Below are 20,000 nucleotides of genomic sequence, written 5' to 3' on the forward strand. Positions count from 1 at the left end.
GACACAGACGGCATCTCAGCTCATATTCCTGCAGAAACATCATATCCATAACATCATATCCATAACATCATATCCATAACATCATCATATTGACTACTTCATTAAAACAATGACTAGGCGAATCAGTAACAACTCGACATAACTCGATCCACCAACTGACTATTTAAATATTATTAATAACTGAACAATCATGTCAAAATAATCATAATAAACAGAATAAATAGAGACATTATAGTTATTAGACCAATAACCTGATAATTTGACTAACAATACTATAATCAGACCCCTGACAAAACACTCAGATTGATATGACAATAATCAGACTGTAAACAGAAGCAGTTCTGATGATCAGATTCATAACACTACAGTAAATCAATAAGCGGGTGTGTGTGAGTCCTCCGCAGTGGAGCTCGACTCACCCGAACACACACACCGCTGGAGAGATCCCGGAGTCCACACACACACCGCGGGTCCGCTCGGAAAACTCGAGTTTATCCACTATAATGACAGTAAACACTGAAAACTGCTCGATCAAACGCGGAAGTCGAAGCATTCAAAGACCGGAAGCTTTATTTAAACACACACTGCGCACAGACAGAAGTTCAGATGTCAACACACACACATGATGTCTGTATCACCTCTGTGTGTTTAAACTCAAAGTCTTACTCATTAGACACTGATTTCTATCAGCATCACTGACACTTTCATATGTTGTTCGTGAACTGTTATTAATATCAGTGTTGCTGAGGAGATTATTATGGAAATGATCGGGTTCTGTTGCGCACTTCAGTCAGCTGACTGACTCACAGCACTGCGCATGCGCGCTGCTTTTGCAGCGGTTTTGTTTTTTAAAGCAATAAATGACAATAAAATATACAATACAATATATATAAATATAATATAAAAATGAAGATCAATAGGCCTCTCTGCAGCAGAGTGTGGATGACGTGTTCATATTTTATTGCGCGTATTCTGTATGTTCTGTCATCGATCGCGCTCGTGCCCGGCGCTCGTGCCCGCTGCGGTATTATTGTCATCTGGGTTTGTTTTCAGGGTTCGGTTCTGCGGGTTCTGCGGGTTCTGATCTCTCACGGTAAGATGCACAGAACTCTGCGTGATCGGTTCCGCCGGATGTGGAAGTTGATGAGTTTGAGTTATTAATGTTTCCTCTTCCTCCGGAACAACAGCGAGTTCCTGTTTATTGCTTTTAACGGGCCGCGCGCGCCGCTTCATATTCACCGACAATAATCATAACGATGATGATGATGAAGATGATGATGTTTTAGGCTCGAGATGAAGCTCTTCTTCACATTTGATGTTGATATAAAGCAGTTTCTGCTGGAGAACTGATTAATGTCTATTCTATCATATGAAGAATAGATTTAATACCATACATAATTTTAGTTTTGTGAAATGAGGTGTTGTACATTATTGGACTCTGATACCATGATGACGTTTTTACAGTAATTGTTGTGTAGCCATTTAACTGGTAGAGTTTTATTATTAAAAAACTAGTAAAACTGTGGTTGCTGTAATTATAAAACGACTGATATAAACTCCTCAAACACATTTAGAAACTAGAAATGCGATTCCGTGAGTAGAATCTCCTCAGCGATACTAGAGTAAAACCACGGTAAACTATCACTGTACTGCCACAGTTTCTGTGTTAATGTTCATTAACTGTACATTAGAGACATGATGACAAGTTTTACTCAAAAGTAAAAATAAAAATATAAAAGAGTACCAGCCATAAGTACTTTAACGATAGTAAAGAAGAGTCCACATCTAACTGCACTGAAGTGTGTGAAAACATGAAAAGTAATTTTTAAAAAATAATTTTACCTTTGAAAACAAGACCGTAGAGATCGCCTCATTTCAGTGTTTAAAAACATTGCATCTGAAATACACTCATAATCACTGTATTCTCGTGGCTCTGATGATGTGCGATGATGAACTGACACATGAATATCTCCAGCAGACGCTGATTATGATTGATTATGATTGTAATGCAGGATTGAGAATGAAAACGCTAAAATAAACTTCACCGGCTGTTTAAAATTGATCTGAGCAGTCTCTGTAAATGCACTATAAAGAGTGTGTGTGAGTGTGTGTGAGAGAGGGAGAGTGTGTGTGTGTGTGTGTGAGAGAGAGAGAGAGAGAGAGAGTGTGTGTATGTGTGAGAGAGTGTGTGTGTGTGTGTGTGTGTGTGTGAGAGAGAGAGAGAGAGAGTGTGTGCGAGAGTGTGTGTGTGTGTTTGATGTTATGTGTTGTGACGCTGCAGATGTCTCTGGTGGATTTGGGAAAGAAGCTCCTGGAAGCGGCTCGCTCCGGTCAGGATGACGAGGTCCGGATCCTGATGGCCAACGGAGCTCCATTCACCACAGACTGGGTGAGTGTGTGTGAGTGTGTGTGTTTGTGTGAGTGAGAGTGAGTGAGTGAGTGAGTGTGTGTGTGTGTGTGAGAGTGAGTGTGTGTGTTTGTGAGTGAGTGAGTGAGTGTGTGTGAGAGTGAGTGTGTGTGTTTGTGTGAGTGAGTGTGTGTGAGTGAGTGAGTGAGTGTGTGTGTGTTTGTGTGAGTGTGTGTGATTGAGTGAGTGAGTGTGTGTGTGTGTGAGTGAGTGAGTGTGTGTGTGTGTGAGTGAGTGATTGTGTGTGAGAGTGAGTGAGTGAGTGAGTGAGTGAGTGTGAGAGTGAGTGAGTGTGTGTGTGTGTGTGAGTGAGTGAGTGAGTGAGTGTGTGTGAGAGTGAGTGAGTGAGTGAGTGAGTGAGTGTGTGTGTGAGAGTGAGTGAGTGAGTGTGTGTGTTTGTGTGAGTGTGTGTGAGTGAGTCTCTTGACTCCAGTCTGTCCTGCTTCACTGTGGATCTGTTAGTGAAGTGTGTGTGTGTGTGTGTGTCAGCAGCTCGGCACGTCTCCTCTACACCTGTCGGCTCAGTTCGGTCATTACTCCACCACTGAGGTTCTTCTGCGCGCCGGAGTGAGTCGAGACGCCCGAACGAAAGTGGACCGAACGCCGCTACACATGGCGGCCGCTGAGGGTCACGCGCGCATCGTGGAGCTGCTACTCAAGGTGAACACACACCTATAGGGATCTCCCAGTCACGTGACCCCTAGCCGCGTGTCAGCCATTTTGACGGAATACTTCAGCGCACCTACATACATGAGAATGCGGATTATCACATGTTTTGACTGCGAATTGATTAAAATAATATAATAGTATATAATGGTCACTGTATTAATTATCTTGAGCCTGCTGTAATGTTCCTATAAATATATTTTCTTTCCAACTGTGCATTCTGAATAATAAATAGGCTAAATATATTTATCCACTAAGCTGCAGCAGTCATCTGCTCGTCTTCCCATTAACAGTTTTTTTTCCTTCTCTTTCTGACATTTCTTACCTGTTGGGTTTTAATTAAATTGACTATAAAGATTGCTTGTGTGTGCTGGTGTTTATTCCAGTCTTTTAAAATAGTTGAATGAATGCTCGCGATCGTGCCTAGTAACGATGTTAAATAGGCTAGGCTATTTAATCAATAATGTACACAGGGTAGAGGAGAATGACAGTCAACTACTTTGAATATTATAGCATTTTGGGCATAAACATGTAAATAATGAAAAGACTGACATTGAAAAATGACACAGAATGATTAAAATTTAAATATTTAATTCAAATAAATAAATGTTCGTGGTTCACACTGATGTTATTCATTTGTTCTCACACACTTCAGCGTCACGGTCACTGGTTTAGACGAACACTGACCATTAGCTGGTACTATTATTAGCACAGCGGCCGTCAGCTAACTCTTCACGTCATGTCATCACAAAAAGAAATATACAAGAGGAAGATAAAGGAATTAGTAATCATAGATCCTTATGAAGCACCACAAGTTCTTTTTACAGACATTAAATGTGTAGAAAAACTTCCTGACATTGAGTTCGGTGACATTTACAGCTAAGTTACCTTATTCACTTCCCATCACGCTACACCGGAGCTTCATTAAAAGCATACACAAGCTTAGCAGGCTGGTATCACAGCATCGCTCGGGCATGATAGAAAAATAGGTGAATATAGACATTCTCTGGTGAATATTTCGCGACGACCTGTATTATGACCAGCGGTTTAGGATTTTCTATACCGTCAAAATGGCTGCTCCAACTGGCGTGACGTCACGCGGACATCCCTATACCAGAGCAAACATTGATCAACCCATTATGCTGGGTAAAATTAACCCAACATGCAGAACGCTTCCTATATTTACCCAGCCTTTGGGTTGAAAACAACCAAAATTGGGTTGTTTTTAACCTAGTGTTTTATAGAGTGTAAATATATGCAGGACTGACAAGTCGAGTCTCCTTCATCTATACAGCGCTTTAACAATATAGAGTCTCACAGCAGCTTTACAGTGATAACAGGAGATTACAGTAACAGAGAGTGTTCAGGCTTTACAGCAGATCTAGAATAAAGTTATTGTCCAGATAAAGTTAGTTTTGATTGATTCACTTCTGTTGTAAAGATCATTAGTTATTAACTTAAAGCCGCTAACACACACCGTTCTCACAGAAAACAGAAACTGTTTTCTGGACGCAAGTTTTGAAAAATTGTGAAAAACGTGATCATCTCTGTGTAAACTTAAAAAACCTAAATCTGTGAAAACGGTGACGGCTTGCTCATGAATATTACGTGTTTAGTCTCTCTTGAGTCCAACACTAAGTGAGTTAAACTGCAGTTCATCCACTGGCCACTAGAGGCTGCAGAAGAGGGTCATTACCCATAAACCCCTGTGTTAAAATGCCCAACTTTACAGCAGAAAAACACATGTTTACAGTCTGGTGCAAAAAGTGGTTTTGGTCTATAAAGCTAATCTTGCCCTTCATGACGACTGTGAGGGGGTGAATTTTTTTATAACTCATCCGTTTAAATTATATTAAGCCTTAAAGTTCTGCATAATTAAGGGCGTGGCCACTTGAGTGACAGGTGGATTGCCGCTGATGTCACTGCTAGCCGTTTGTCTGCTGTCTGTTAGCGTCACGTCACCTCAGCTAATCCGCCTCGCTGCACATTTACGTTTTTAGCCGGGAGTGACGCGGCCAAGATGGCGACGGCCGGCTCCGCCCACTTTGGGCTTCAGAAACGCTCTTCAGAAACTTCAACGTCACGAACACTACGCCCTTATTTACAGTCTATGGTTTGAATACATATGCGTGTACATATTCCTTCTTTACAAATTGACCTCACCAAATTACTTGTCTGGCCTGCATAATACAGAATTTTTTTGTTGCTCCGCGTATCCATGAACTGGAATCATTCTGATAAGGTTTTATTATCTGTACAGAGGTAAAGGGAAGGAGTCTAGTTGACACGCAGGTCTTTGATGTTCGCTGGTAATTTTCCGCTTTAAGTGTCTCCTTTCATCATCCGGCGGAGCCACAATGCATGTGTGTGTGTGCGTGTGTGTGTGTTCTGCAGCACGGTGCGGATGTGAACGCGAGGGACATGCTGAAGATGAGCGCGCTGCACTGGGCCGTGGAGCACCGACACACACACGCCGTGGAGCTGCTGCTACGCTTCGGTGCCGATGTTCACGCACAGAGCAAGTTCTGCAAGAACCCGCTGGACATCGCGCTGGACAACAGCAGCCTCGAGCTGGCCGAAGTCCTGCAGGTACAACACCAGCTCCGCAGACAGTCCTCTGAGCGCTCGGGTCCTGCTCCTGGACACGTGTGTTTAGACAAACACACATGAGAATCACTTACATAAAAAACAACTTAAGTAAAGGTGAAATATTATGCCCCTTTTCATAAGATGTAATATAAATCTATGGCGTCCTCAGAATGTGTGTGTGATATTTCAGCTCAAAATTCCCCCAGATCATTTATTATAGCTTGTCAAATTTGCCCCTTTTTGGATGTGAGCAAAAAAAAAGCTCAGTTTTTGTGTGTATCGCTTTAAATGCTAATGAGCTTTAGCTCCGCCTCCGTCCAGAAGAGGGCGGAGTCTTTACACGAGCTTCAGAAACTCCGGCAATAACAGAACAGGCCAATCTCACTCATCCCGAATCCCAGAATCACCAGGAGCGAGTGCAGCCTTACGGAGAGACTCAGGAAGAGCTTCTGAATGTTAGTGGAGACATTTCTGTAGTTGTTGTGGAGTTACACTGATCATCTCATCATCATGTTTAACTTCTCCACATGTGTCCACAGTTCCTGAGGTGTTTATAAGACAACGGTGACATGTTCTGGTCAATAGTGTTCAGTGCTCGTCTGAGCTCAACCACAGAACAGCTTCAGGCTTTGCTGGATCTTTTTATTTTATTTATTTTTTTATATTATATTTGTTGTAGCATTTTCAGATTTTCAAACAAATAGACAATACAATCACAGGACAGGACCAAACACAACTACACATCCAAAAAAAAACTCCTTCAGTTAGATTCAAGTTTGCAGATAACCACATCACCAGGCACAGGCAAGGAAGGTCAGAACAGATTTTTGCCTAGTGTGACATTATAGACCAGGTGAGATTGTACAACTGGACCACATGAGATATACATAGGTATCTTTACATTGAAGACAGAGGTCAACAGAAATGACAATAAAATCCTAATAAAAAGATGACCAAGAGAGCCCTCCGCAGATTCACACTTGTTGCAGAGAGGGGAGGTAGTAGGATAGAAAGAATTAAGTTTAACCCTTGAGTAATGTAATCTGTGTAACACCTTATAGTGAATAAGTTGGTGCCTGGCATTAATAGAACAGGTGTATATATTTTTAAGACATTTTTCCCAGTCCTCCTCAGAGAGCTGAACATCGAGTTCCTCTTCCCAAACATTTTTCAGATGAATAGTGGAAAAGGCTTTGCTGGATCTTCATCAGTGCGTTAGAACTGGTCTCTGTTGTCGCGTGTGAAACCAGATGTCGGCTGGTGTGTGTAAACGTGCAGATTAAGGGCCGGTAATATTATAATAAGATCCTCTTCATACGTCAGAAATCTGATCGGCTTATTTTTTTACTTTGCATTTCCTTCAGCCTGAGGCTTATTCGTTTCACTTCTGGTGTGAAAGGGCCGTAACATTTGCCAAAAATAAAACTTTTTGTTGTTGTTATTAAAAAACAAACAAGCAAGCCCAGCCCAGGTGACAAAAAGTAACGCAAAAGTAATGTGACGCATTACGTTTCATAAAAAGTAACTAAGTAATGCAATTAGTTACTTAATGGGGGAGTAACGCAATATTGTAATGCATTACTTTTAAAGTAACTTCCCCAACACTGGTGATGTGTTCCTGTGTGTCAGGTGGCGATGCAGAACCAGATCAACACAAACCCCGAGAGTCCCGAGACTCTGACCATCCACACGTCCACTCCGCAGTTCATCATCAGTCCGGGAGGAGTCGTGAACCTCACCGGGATCGTCTCGCCGGGACACAGCAGCAAACACACAGGTGACGCCGGATCCTGAGCCTGAGCTCGATGAAAGAGGCCTTTGTGCACACACACACACACACACTTGATCTGACGCATGACATGATTGTGCGTTTGCCCTCCGCACAAGAAAATTGCTGTTATTTGCACAAACAGAGGATCATCAAAGCCTGTGATTAGAGCGAGAGATGAGCTGATGTTCCTGATGCTGCTGTTCAGAATAAGTGCATTTTGAGTGGAAATATTGAGCATATCTCTCTCTCTCTCTCTCTCTCTCTCTCTCTCTCTCTCTCTCTCTCTCTCTCTCTCTCTTCTCTCTCTCTCTCTCTCTCTCTCTCTCTCTCTCTCTCTCTCTCTCTCTCTCTCTCTCTCTCTCTCTCTCTCTCTCTCTCTCTCTCTCTCTCTCTCTCTCTCTCTCTCTCTCTCTCTCTCTCTCTCTCTCTCTCTCTCTCTCTCTCTCTCTCTCTCTCTCTCTCTCTCTCTCAGACGAGCTCATCACTGCAGACACAGTGGACGGGGCCATCCAGCAGGTCGTGAGCTCTGGAGGTCAGCAGGTCATCACCATAGTAACAGACGGCATTCAGCTGGGCAACCTGCAGACGGGCACGGGCATCAGCCAGCCCATAATAGTCACCATGCCTGATGGGCAGCAGGGTGAGTGACACGGAAGCGCTCGATATCTGGATTCTCATCTTCATCTTTTAGATGCTGTTTTCAGTTGATGAACGACTAAAACTTCACTAAACGATATCTGCAGCTTATGCCATCCCATAATCGCAATAAGCTATGATACTTTTGATATGAAAGTCTCAGCTTTCAATTTCTGTCAGTTTCATAATGAAGTTCAGTCAGTAAATGTGTGTTTGTGTCTCTTTAATGTTGAACCGATCAACTGTTCCTCTTTACTACTAGTTACAGCAGCAAATGAACATGATGAACATCAGAAGGAATGTTGAAAGATACAAAACAACTTCCTGAAATCAATCAGAGTTTCAAATAATCCATCAATCAGTGTTTCAACCGCTGAAAAAGTGAGTGTGAGTGTGAGTGTGAGTGTGATTGTGAGTGTGATTGTGAGTGTGATTGTGAGTGTGAGTGTGATTGTGAGTGTGAGTGTGTCGCGTCACGTCACATTTATTTATACAGCGCTTTTTACAATACAAAGCAGCTTTACAGAGATAATAATGCGACAAAGTTTGTTTCTAGAAGAAAATAGCATCACAGTCCAGCTTAAGTAAGTTCAGTGATCTTTCATTTTTGTTGTAAAAAAGTTATTAATTTAGTTCATATATATTATATATCCGCTCTGGAGAAAGCCGTGATGTCATCGTCCAGCTCAGTTCAGTTCTCATATAATGGTGTCAGTGCAGGAGATGAATAATAATGTAGAATATTAAATGAAATGTTAAATTTAATGTCCCCAACTAAGCAAGCCAAAAGCCAATGGCAACAAAGGTGAAAAAAAGGCCTAACCCTAACCAAAACTCGAACGAACGAACAGTGTGTGATTATGATTATGATTCAGGCAGCATTACAGGTCAGAGGTCAGATTGGATTGGAACAATCAGAATATTATCCAGTTACATCTGGTTGTAGATCGGAGTCACGCCGGTATGGAGACGAGTTTGTTGAGGATCAGAGCCGATGGCTGTCGGGATGCGTTGTGGTCGTGTCTAGACGCAGGTCCTCCATCTGATCTGGATACGGCCCGGATCCGGCTGTGTGTGTATGTTCCTCGCTGGTCTCACTCAGTGTGTGTGTGTTCCTGCAGTGCTGACGGTGTCGGACACAGAGGTCGCAGAGGAAACGGTGATCAGCGACGAACCGTCAGTCAAACGGCAGCGAGTGAAAGAAGAAGACGAGGATCAGATGATAGAAACACAAGACATTCAGATCCAGCAAACGCTCTCGCTGGAGGACTTCCAGGTGCGACACACACACACACACGGCCCACAATCCCTGTCACACCAGCATCTAACACATAACATATACATGTTTTATCCAGTGATGAACATGTAAACAGTCTGACTGTGTGTGTGTGTGACAGGAGAAAGTGTCTCTTCTGAAGCAGCTGGAGGAGGCGAACCGTGAGGCGCAGAAATACCGACAGCAGTTCCTGAAGAAGGAGCAGGAGGCCGAAGCGTACCGGCAGAAGCTGGAGGCCATCACACGCCAGAGCGGGAAGAAACACGCCTAACACACACACACACGGCCATCACACGCCAGAGCGGGAAGAAACACGCCTAACACACACACACACGGCCATCACACGCCAGAGCGGGAAGAAACACGCCTAACACACACACACACACACACACGGCCATCACACGCCAGAGCGGGAAGAAACACGCCTAACACACACACACACACGGCCATCACACGCCAGAGCGGGAAGAAACACGCCTAACACACACACACACGGCCATCACACGCCAGAGCGGGAAGAAACACGCCTAACACACACACACACACACACACGCCAGAGCGGGAAGAAACACACCTAACACACACACACACACACACACGGCCATCACACGCCAGAGCGGGAAGAAACACGCCTAACACACACACACACGGCCATCACACGCCAGAGCGGGAAGAAACACGCCTAACACACACACACACGGCCATCACACGCCAGAGCGGGAAGAAACACGCCTAACACACACACACACGGCCATCACACGCCAGAGCGGGAAGAAACACGCCTAACACACACACACACACACGGCCATCACACGCCAGAGCGGGAAGAAACACGCCTAACACACACACACACACACGGCCATCACACGCCAGAGCGGGAAGAAACACGCCTAACACACACACACACGGCCATCACACGCCAGAGCGGGAAGAAACACGCCTAACACACACACACACACACACACACGCCAGAGCGGGAAGAAACACGCCTAACACACACACACACACACACACGGCCATCACACGCCAGAGCGGGAAGAAACACGCCTAACACACACACACACGGCCATCACACGCCAGAGCGGGAAGAAACACGCCTAACACACACACACACACACGCCAGAGCGGGAAGAAACACGCCTAACACACACACACACACACACGGCCATCACACGCCAGAGCGGGAAGAAACACGCCTAACACACACACACACACGGCCATCACACGCCAGAGCGGGAAGAAACACGCCTAACACACACACACACACACACACACACGGCCATCACACGCCAGAGCGGGAAGAAACACGCCTAACACACACACACACACGGCCATCACACGCCAGAGCGGGAAGAAACACGCCTAACACACACACACACACGGCCATCACACGCCAGAGCGGGAAGAAACACACCTAACACACACACACACACACACACACGGCCATCACACGCCAGAGCGGGAAGAAACACGCCTAACACACACACACACACACACACACACACACACACACACGGCCATCACACGCCAGAGCGGGAAGAAACACGCCTAACACACACACACACGGCCATCACACGCCAGAGCGGGAAGAAACACGCCTAACACACACACACACACGGCCATCACACGCCAGAGCGGGAAGAAACACGCCTAACACACACACACACACACACACACGGCCATCACACGCCAGAGCGGGAAGAAACACGCCTAACACACACACACACACACACACACGGCCATCACACGCCAGAGCGGGAAGAAACACGCCTAACACACACACACACACACACACGGCCATCACACGCCAGAGCGGGAAGAAACACGCCTAACACACACACACACGGCCATCACACGCCAGAGCGGGAAGAAACACGCCTAACACACACACACACACACACACACACACGCCAGAGCGGGAAGAAACACGCCTAACACACACACACGGCCATCACACGCCAGAGCGGGAAGAAACACGCCTAACACACACACACACACGGCCATCACACGCCAGAGCGGGAAGAAACACGCCTAACACACACACACACACACACGGCCATCACACGCCAGAGCGGGAAGAAACACGCCTAACACACACACACACACGGCCATCACACGCCAGAGCGGGAAGAAACACACCTAACACACACACACACACACACACACACACGGCCATCACACGCCAGAGCGGGAAGAAACACGCCTAACACACACACACACACACACACACACACGGCCATCACACGCCAGAGCGGGAAGAAACACGCCTAACACACACACACACACACGGCCATCACACGCCAGAGCGGGAAGAAACACGCCTAACACACACACACACGGCCATCACACGCCAGAGCGGGAAGAAACACGCCTAACACACACACACACACGGCCATCACACGCCAGAGCGGGAAGAAACACGCCTAACACACACACACACGGCCATCACACGCCAGAGCGGGAAGAAACACGCCTAACATACACACACACGGCCATCACACGCCAGAGCGGGAAGAAACACGCCTAACACACACACACACACACACACGGCCATCACACGCCAGAGCGGGAAGAAACACGCCTAACACACACACACACGGCCATCACACGCCAGAGCGGGAAGAAACACGCCTAACACACACACACACACACACACACGCCAGAGCGGGAAGAAACACGCCTAACACACACACACACACACACGGCCATCACACGCCAGAGCGGGAAGAAACACGCCTAACACACACACACACACGGCCATCACACGCCAGAGCGGGAAGAAACACGCCTAACACACACACACACACACACACACACGGCCATCACACGCCAGAGCGGGAAGAAACACGCCTAACACACACACACACACGGCCATCACACGCCAGAGCGGGAAGAAACACGCCTAACACACACACACACACGGCCATCACACGCCAGAGCGGGAAGAAACACACCTAACACACACACACACACACACACACACGGCCATCACACGCCAGAGCGGGAAGAAACACGCCTAACACACACACACACACACACACACACACACACGGCCATCACACGCCAGAGCGGGAAGAAACACGCCTAACACACACACACACACGGCCATCACACGCCAGAGCGGGAAGAAACACGCCTAACACACACACACACACACACACACACACACACGGCCATCACACGCCAGAGCGGGAAGAAACACGCCTAACACACACACACACACACACACACGGCCATCACACGCCAGAGCGGGAAGAAACACGCCTAACACACACACACACACACACACACACACACGGCCATCACACACCAGAGCGGGAAGAAACACGCCTAACACACACACACACACGGCCATCACACGCCAGAGCGGGAAGAAACACGCCTAACACACACACACACGGCCATCACACGCCAGAGCGGGAAGAAACACGCCTAACACACACACACACACACGCCAGAGCGGGAAGAAACACGCCTAACACACACACACACACGGCCATCACACGCCAGAGCGGGAAGAAACACGCCTAACACACACACACACACGGCCATCACACGCCAGAGCGGGAAGAAACACGCCTAACACACACACACACACACACGGCCATCACACACCAGAGCGGGAAGAAACACGCCTAACACACACACACACACGGCCATCACACGCCAGAGCGGGAAGAAACACGCCTAACACACACACACACACGGCCATCACACGCCAGAGCGGGAAGAAACACGCCTAACACACACACACACACGGCCATCACACACCAGAGCGGGAAGAAACACGCCTAACACACACACGGCCATCACACGCCAGAGCGGGAAGAAACACGCCTAACACACACACACACACGGCCATCACACACCAGAGCGGGAAGAAACACGCCTAACACACACACACACACGGCCATCACACGCCAGAGCGGGAAGAAACACGCCTAACACACACACACACACGGCCATCACACACCAGAGCGGGAAGAAACACGCCTAACACACACACGGCCATCACACGCCAGAGCGGGAAGAAACACGCCTAACACACACACACACACTCACACTGTGCTTTCTGTGCCCGGATCAGTGTCGTTCATTAGGGGCCGAGCTCTGAAGGTGTGTGTCGTATCCGTCAGTGTTCTCATCATTACTCTTCCCTCTTCTGCTCCTGACCCCATCGAACTGCTTACAGGAAATGATGTAATTTGGCACACAGATGGAGGACAGTCTCATCATTAACTCCATCTAGCGCCACTATTCATGTTTATTCTAATTACTTGTGAATATTAACTAAATTCTTGGCTCAAGATGTCTTATTCCGTCATTTAGAATTTTACGGGAAAAAAGGGTTAGGGTTAGGGTTAGGGTTAGGGTTAGGGTTCATGTCATCACAAGCATGAACTGAGGAGAAATGAAACATGGATATTTTTGCTTTTAACTTTAACTTTAACTTCTTTTAACGATATGCCCAAAAATCATAGTCTATTTTAATGCAGTGCAATTTGCCGAGTTGAATGAAAGCCAATTATTGCATGTCAACTAGTTTATTTTTGAATTTTGTCGTAAAATGCTGTAATTTTCACATGCATTAGTGCAGTGATCTCAGACTCATTTCCTGGAGGGCCACAGCTCTGCACAGTTCAGCTCCAGCCAGCTCCAACTCACACCTGCAAGGAAGCTTCTAGTAATCCTGAAGACCTTGATTAGCTGGATCAGGTGTGTTTGATTAGGGTTGGAGCAAAACTGTGCAGAGCTGTGGCCCTCCAGGAACTGAGTTTGAGATCACTGCATTAGCGTATCGTTACAGAACTCGGTGCGTGTCATGGCCTGAAGGTACTCGAAAGGTTTCGCCTATTTTAATGAAAACGTTAGTCAGATTATCTACTAACCTATTCCAGCACAAACATATTAAAAGTTTTTGATGAACCAAACTGTAATTGCATCCAACATCAATGAAATTGTTAGCATGATGCCAAAATTATTGTGTGTTATTGTCCTCACACTGACCCACATCAGTTTGGTCACAGCGCCACCTATTGGTCAAAAGTCATAACGATTAAATCACATTGAAAGTGATTGTATTTGTCATTTTTTTTCAGCTATTTTGACTAAAATAAACAAAAATTCACTTTAATGCCTCATTGTTGGAGTTGTCTGATAATCATCGTGCCTCTTTCTGCTTGACCCCTCATCGCCGCTTGCAGCTATATTTCACTGTTTCAGTTCTCGTCAAAGCTTATAGAGTCTGTGGGCGACGCAGGGTTCGATTCTGACACATATCCTCCATCAGCCTCTGAATAACGAGGAAAAGACAATGTTTTATGCTCTGGATTGAGTTCTGGATCAAGTCTTTCATCATCAGACTCAGTTTCCTCACTGATCATCAACATAAATCTAACGCTCTTGTGTTTATAGCTTCAACATGCCTGTTGTTTGTGATGCAGTATTTCTGTAAAGATTATTATATTTATAAGACAAACTGGATGGATTTTGTTTCTTTGAGGAGGATCTCAGCTTCACTCAAACTGACTTTTTCTATGTAAAAATCCTGAATAAAGGCACAATAAAATGTTTTTACAGTATTCCGGCATCTGTAAGAGTCTGTAGAGGGAATATTGTTGTTGGGATTGTTCAAACACACATTGTAGGCATGGATTGATGTTTCCTCAGTGCTCATAAAGATCTGTGTTTGACGGACACTCACCTACAGCCTGAATCAATGGTGTCTTTGTGGAGTGTGTGTGTGTCGGTTTACGTCAGCGGGCAGTGGCTATAAGAGTGTGTGAGAGCTGGAGCGGCACACACACACACACACACACAGCGCATCTTCCTCTGACCGACGGGATGCAGGAGCAGGAATACGTGCAGAGAGGTAATGAACCTCTAATAATTATACAAGAATGGCTTTATATTAGTTTCGCAGGACACAGCTAACAGGTTTAGCTTTAATAACTCTTGATTCATAGATGAAGGACTGCTGGTTATTTCCTGAACATTTGACATTGAGGACTTTTTATCACTTTAAATTGTTTGCATGCTATTGTCATCTTCTGAAGTATTTTAAGGTAATTTTCTTGCATTAAATTGATTTTATATTGATGTTCTGCTGTAATATGTGTGTGTCGGTACTCTTCATCTATTGTTTTATTACTTTTCTCTAATGTTGTTCAGTCTTGTATTGGCCGTGACCTCAGGCTCACAGTGCCCAGCAAGCAATTTTGCGTTTGAAAGACGTCTAATAGCCGTCTAATATTTGTTTAATTGCTAAATCGTGACTACAGATTGACCATGACATGAAATTACACTTGTAGATATTATTGACATTGGTAACATGGTGGGATATCAACCATCTCATGCGCTGATTGGCCAAAAACTATAATGAATCAGTTTTGACTATAAATCTACAAATAGCTAGATTTATATTTGGCTACAAATAGCGTACAAATTAAATAAAACCAATCACATTGTAATCACTGTTGACTTAGCTTACATGATGGAATATCATTTATCTCACAAGTTATTTTGGCAAAAACGACATGTACCCAATTCAAGTTTTTTGTTGTTGTCTGGAAGTGTGTTACTCATAGCCGGACTATATCGGGTCTAGTTAACAGAGACGGTGAAATGACGGCTATTGCTTGCTGGGCGTGTTTGCTTTATTGTGTTTATGTTCCTCTATTGTGTGTGTGTGTGTATGTGTGTAGGGAAGGAGATGGTGGACTTCATACAGCAGTATCTCACACGGATCCGTGAGCGGCGGGTAGTTCCGGATGTTCAGCCGGGATTCATGCGTCCTCTTCTGCCCAGCAGCGCCCCGTACGAGCCTGAGGACTGGAGCCGCATCATGCAGGACGTGGAGAACATCATCATGCCCGGGGTCTGCCTCTGTGTGTGTGTGTGTGTCTATCTATCTATCTACACTATATTGCCAAAAGTATTGGGACACCCTTCCAAATCATTGAATTCAGGTGTTCCAATCACTTCCATGGCCACAGTTGTATAAATCAAGCACTAGTGTATACAAGCTATATAAGCACTATAAGTGCAATCTAAAGCGTGGGATGCAGTGGCATAAATTGTGGGATGCAAGGTGTAAAGCGTGGGGTGCAGTGGTGTAAAGCGTGGGGTGCAGTGGTGTAAAGCGTGGGGTGCAGTGGTGTAAAGCGTGGGATGCAGTGTTGTAAAGTGTGGGGTGCAGTGGCGTAAAGTGTGGGGTGCAGTGGTGTAAAGTGTGGGGTGCAGTGGCGTAAAGCGTGGGGTGCAGTGGTGTAAAGCGTGGGATGCAGTGTTGTAAAGTGTGGGGTGCAGTGGCGTAAAGTGTGGGGTGCAGTGGTGTAAAGCGTGGGGTGCAGTGGTGTAAAGCGTGGGGTGCAGTGGTGTAAAGCGTGGGGTGCAATGGTGTAAAGTGTGGGATGCAGTGTTGTAAAGTGTGGGGTGCAGTGGCGTAAAGCGTGGGGTGCAGTGGTGTAAAGCGTGGGGTGCAGTGGCGTAAAGCGTGGGATGCAGTGTTGTAAAGTGTGGGGTGCAGTGGCGTAAAGTGTGGGGTGCAGTGGTGTAAAGCGTGGGGTGCAGTGGTGTAAAGCGTGGGGTGCAGTGGTGTAAAGCGTGGGGTGCAGTGGTGTAAAGCGTGGGATGCAGTGTTGTAAAGTGTGGGGTGCAGTGGTGTAAAGCGTGGGATGCAGTGTTGTAAAGTGTGGGGTGCAGTGGCGTAAAGTGTGGGGTGCAGTGGTGTAAAGCGTGGGATGCAGTGTTGTAAAGTGTGGGGTGCAGTGGTGTAAAGTGTGGGGTGCAGTGGTGTAAAGCGTGGGATGCAGTGGTGTAAAGCGTGGGGTGCAGTGGTGTAAAGCGTGGGATGCAGTGTTGTAAAGTGTGGGGTGCAGTGGCGTAAAGTGTGGGATGCAGTGGTGTAAAGTGTGGGGTGCAGTGGCGTAAAGCGTGGGGTGCAGTGGTGTAAAGCGTGGGATGCAGTGTTGTAAAGTGTGGGGTGCAGTGGCGTAAAGTGTGGGGTGCAGTGGTGTAAAGCGTGGGGTGCAGTGGTGTAAAGCGTGGGGTGCAGTGGTGTAAAGCGTGGGGTGCAATGGTGTAAAGTGTGGGGTGCAGTGGCGTAAAGTGTGGGGTGCAGTGGTGTAAAGTGTGGGGTGCAGTGGCGTAAATTGTGGGATGCAGTGGCATAAAGCAGTGGAGTAAAGTGTGCGGTGCAGTGGAGTAAAGCGTGGGGTGCAGTGGTGTAAAGCAGTGGAGTAAAGCGTGGGGTGCAGTGGTGTAAAGCGTGGGGTGTAGTGGTGTAAAGCGTGGGGTGCAGTGGTGTAAAGCGTGGGGTGCAGTGGAGTAAAGCGTGGGGTGCAGTGGAGTAAAGCGTGGGGTGCAGTGGTGTAAAGCGTGGGGTGCAGTGGAGTAAAGCGTGGAGTGCAGTGGTGTAAAGCGTGGGGTGCAGTGGAGTAAAGCGTGGGGTGCAGTGGTGTAAAGCGTGGGGTGCAGTGGAGTAAAGCGTGGGGTGCAGTGGCGTAAAGCAGTGGAGTAAAGCGTGGGGTGCAGTGGTGTAAAGCGTGGGGTGCAGTGGAGTAAAGCGTGGGGTGCAGTGGAGTAAAGCGTGGGGTGCAGTGGTGTAAAGCGTGGGGTGCAGTGTGGGGTGCAGTGGAGTAAAGCGTGGGGTGCAGTGGTGTAAAGCGTGGGGTGCAGTGGTGTAAAGCGTGGGGTGCAGTGGAGTAAAGCGTGGGGTGCAGTGGTGTAAAGCGTGGGGTGCAGTGTGGGGTGCAGTGGAGTAAAGCGTGGGGTGCAGTGGAGTAAAGCGTGGGGTGCAGTGGTGTAAAGCGTGGGGTGCAGTGGTGTAAAGCGTGGGGTGCAGTGGAGTAAAGCAGTGGAGTAAAGCGTGGGGTGCAGTGGAGTAAAGCGTGGGGTGCAGTGGTGTAAAGCGTGGGGTGCAGTGGAGTAAAGCGTGGGGTGCAGTGGCGTAAAGCAGTGGAGTAAAGCGTGGGGTGCAGTGGTGTAAAGCGTGGGATGCAGTGGAGTAAAGCGTGGGGTGCAGTGGAGTAAAGCGTGGGGTGCAGTGGCGTAAAGCAGTGGTGTAAAGCGTGGGGTGCAGTGGAGTAAAGCGTGGGGTGCAGTGGTGTAAAGCGTGGGGTGCAGTGGAGTAAAGCGTGGGGTGCAGTGTGGGGTGCAGTGGTGTAAAGCGTGGGGTGCAGTGGAGTAAAGCGTGGGGTGCAGTGGAGTAAAGCGTGGGGTGCAGTGGTGTAAAGCGTGGGGTGCAGTGGTGTAAAGCGTGGGGTGCAGTGGAGTAAAGCGTGGGGTGCAGTGGAGTAAAGCGTGGGGTGCAGTGGTGTAAAGCGTGGGGTGCAGTGGTGTAAAGCGTGGGGTGCAGTGGAGTAAAGCGTGGGGTGCAGTGGTGTAAAGCGTGGGGTGCAGTGGTGTAAAGCGTGGGGTGCAGTGGAGTAAAGCAGTGGAGTAAAGCGTGGGGTGCAGTGGAGTAAAGCGTGGGGTGCAGTGGTGTAAAGCGTGGGGTGCAGTGGTGTAAAGCGTGGGATGCAGTGGAGTAAAGCGTGGGGTGCAGTGGAGTAAAGCGTGGGGTGCAGTGGCGTAAAGCAGTGGTGTAAAGCGTGGGGTGCAGTGGAGTAAAGCGTGGGGTGCAGTGGTGTAAAGCGTGGGATGCAGTGGAGTAAAGCGTGGGGTGCAGTGGAGTAAAGCGTGGGGTGCAGTGGCGTAAAGCAGTGGTGTAAAGCGTGGGGTGCAGTGGAGTAAAGCGTGGGGTGCAGTGGTGTAAAGCGTGGGGTGCAGTGGAGTAAAGCGTGGGGTGCAGTGGAGTAAAGCGTGGGGTGCAGTGGTGTAAAGCGTGGGGTGCAGTGGAGTAAAGCGTGGGGTGCAGTGGTGTAAAGCGTGGGGTGCAGTGGTGTAAAGCGTGGGGTGCAGTGGTGTAAAGCGTGGGGTGCAGTGGAGTAAAGCGTGGGGTGCAGTGGTGTAAAGCGTGGGGTGCAGTGGTGTAAAGCGTGGGGTGCAGTGGAGTAAAGCGTGGGGTGCAGTGGTGTAAAGCGTGGGGTGCAGTGGAGTAAAGCGTGGGGTGCAGTGGTGTAAAGCGTGGGGTGCAGTGGTGTAAAGCGTGGGGTGCAGTGGAGTAAAGCGTGGGGTGCAGTGGTGTAAAGCGTGGGGTGCAGTGGTGTAAAGCGTGGGGTGCAGTGGAGTAAAGCGTGGGGTGCAGTGGTGTAAAGCGTGGGGTGCAGTGGTGTAAAGCGTGGGGTGCAGTGGAGTAAAGCGTGGGGTGCAGTGGAGTAAAGCGTGGGGTGCAGTGGTGTAAAGCGTGGGGTGCAGTGGAGTAAAGCGTGGGGTGCAGTGGTGTAAAGCGTGGGGTGCAGTGGTGTAAAGCGTGGGGTGCAGTGGTGTAAAGCGTGGGGTGCAGTGGAGTAAAGCGTGGGGTGCAGTGGTGTAAAGCGTGGGGTGCAGTGGTGTAAAGCGTGGGGTGCAGTGGAGTAAAGCGTGGGGTGCAGTGGAGTAAAGCGTGGGGTGCAGTGGTGTAAAGCGTGGGGTGCAGTGGAGTAAAGCGTGGGGTGCAGTGGAGTAAAGCGTGGGGTGCAGTGGTGTAAAGCGTGGGGTGCAGTGGAGTAAAGCGTGGGGTGCAGTGGTGTAAAGCGTGGGGTGCAGTGGAGTAAAGCGTGGGGTGCAGTGGT

The 20,000-nt window shown here is 47.8% G+C and overlaps 3 protein-coding genes across 5 annotated transcripts in view; 2 read left to right on the forward strand and 1 right to left on the reverse strand.

Moving 5' to 3' along the window:
* usp8 (ubiquitin specific peptidase 8) overlaps positions 1 to 573 on the reverse strand; it is a 22,303-nt gene extending 21,730 nt beyond the window's left edge. For both annotated transcript variants that reach the window (XM_084124191.1, XM_084124190.1), the window contains exons 1-2: positions 420 to 573; positions 1 to 28 (exon numbers count right to left, since the gene is read on the reverse strand). The exon at positions 1 to 28 is cut by the window's left edge and continues 90 nt beyond it. In XM_084124191.1, coding sequence (XP_083980317.1) covers positions 1 to 14 — 14 coding nt within the window. In that variant the 5' untranslated portion in view covers positions 15 to 28; positions 420 to 573. The remainder of the gene's footprint in view (positions 29 to 419) is intronic.
* Positions 574 to 770: 197 nt separating this feature from the next.
* Positions 771 to 14,927, forward strand: gabpb1 (GA binding protein transcription factor subunit beta 1). 2 transcript variants are annotated; one of them, XM_084124203.1, is made up of 8 exons: positions 771 to 1,093; positions 2,282 to 2,389; positions 2,897 to 3,067; positions 5,468 to 5,662; positions 7,292 to 7,439; positions 7,906 to 8,073; positions 9,191 to 9,345; positions 9,467 to 14,927. In XM_084124203.1, exons 2-8 carry the CDS (start codon positions 2,282 to 2,284, stop codon positions 9,614 to 9,616), a joined length of 1,095 nt encoding a protein of 364 aa, XP_083980329.1. In that variant the 5' UTR covers positions 771 to 1,093; the 3' UTR covers positions 9,617 to 14,927. The 2 variants fall into 2 exon arrangements, with proteins under 2 accessions (XP_083980329.1, XP_083980330.1); XM_084124204.1 differs by having other exon boundaries at positions 2,900 to 3,067.
* Positions 14,928 to 15,089: 162 nt separating this feature from the next.
* The window catches only part of hdc (histidine decarboxylase), a 21,175-nt gene continuing 16,264 nt past the window's right edge, over positions 15,090 to 20,000 (forward strand). Inside the window, exons 1-2 of the mRNA XM_084124830.1 lie at positions 15,090 to 15,217; positions 16,050 to 16,222. Of these exons, the coding sequence (XP_083980956.1) occupies positions 15,190 to 15,217; positions 16,050 to 16,222 (201 nt within the window). The 5' untranslated portion in view covers positions 15,090 to 15,189. The remainder of the gene's footprint in view (positions 15,218 to 16,049; positions 16,223 to 20,000) is intronic.

This window comes from Abramis brama (assembly GCF_963993115.1).
Source record: "Abramis brama genome assembly, chromosome: 9".
Classification (NCBI taxonomy): Eukaryota; Metazoa; Chordata; class Actinopteri; order Cypriniformes; family Leuciscidae; genus Abramis; species Abramis brama.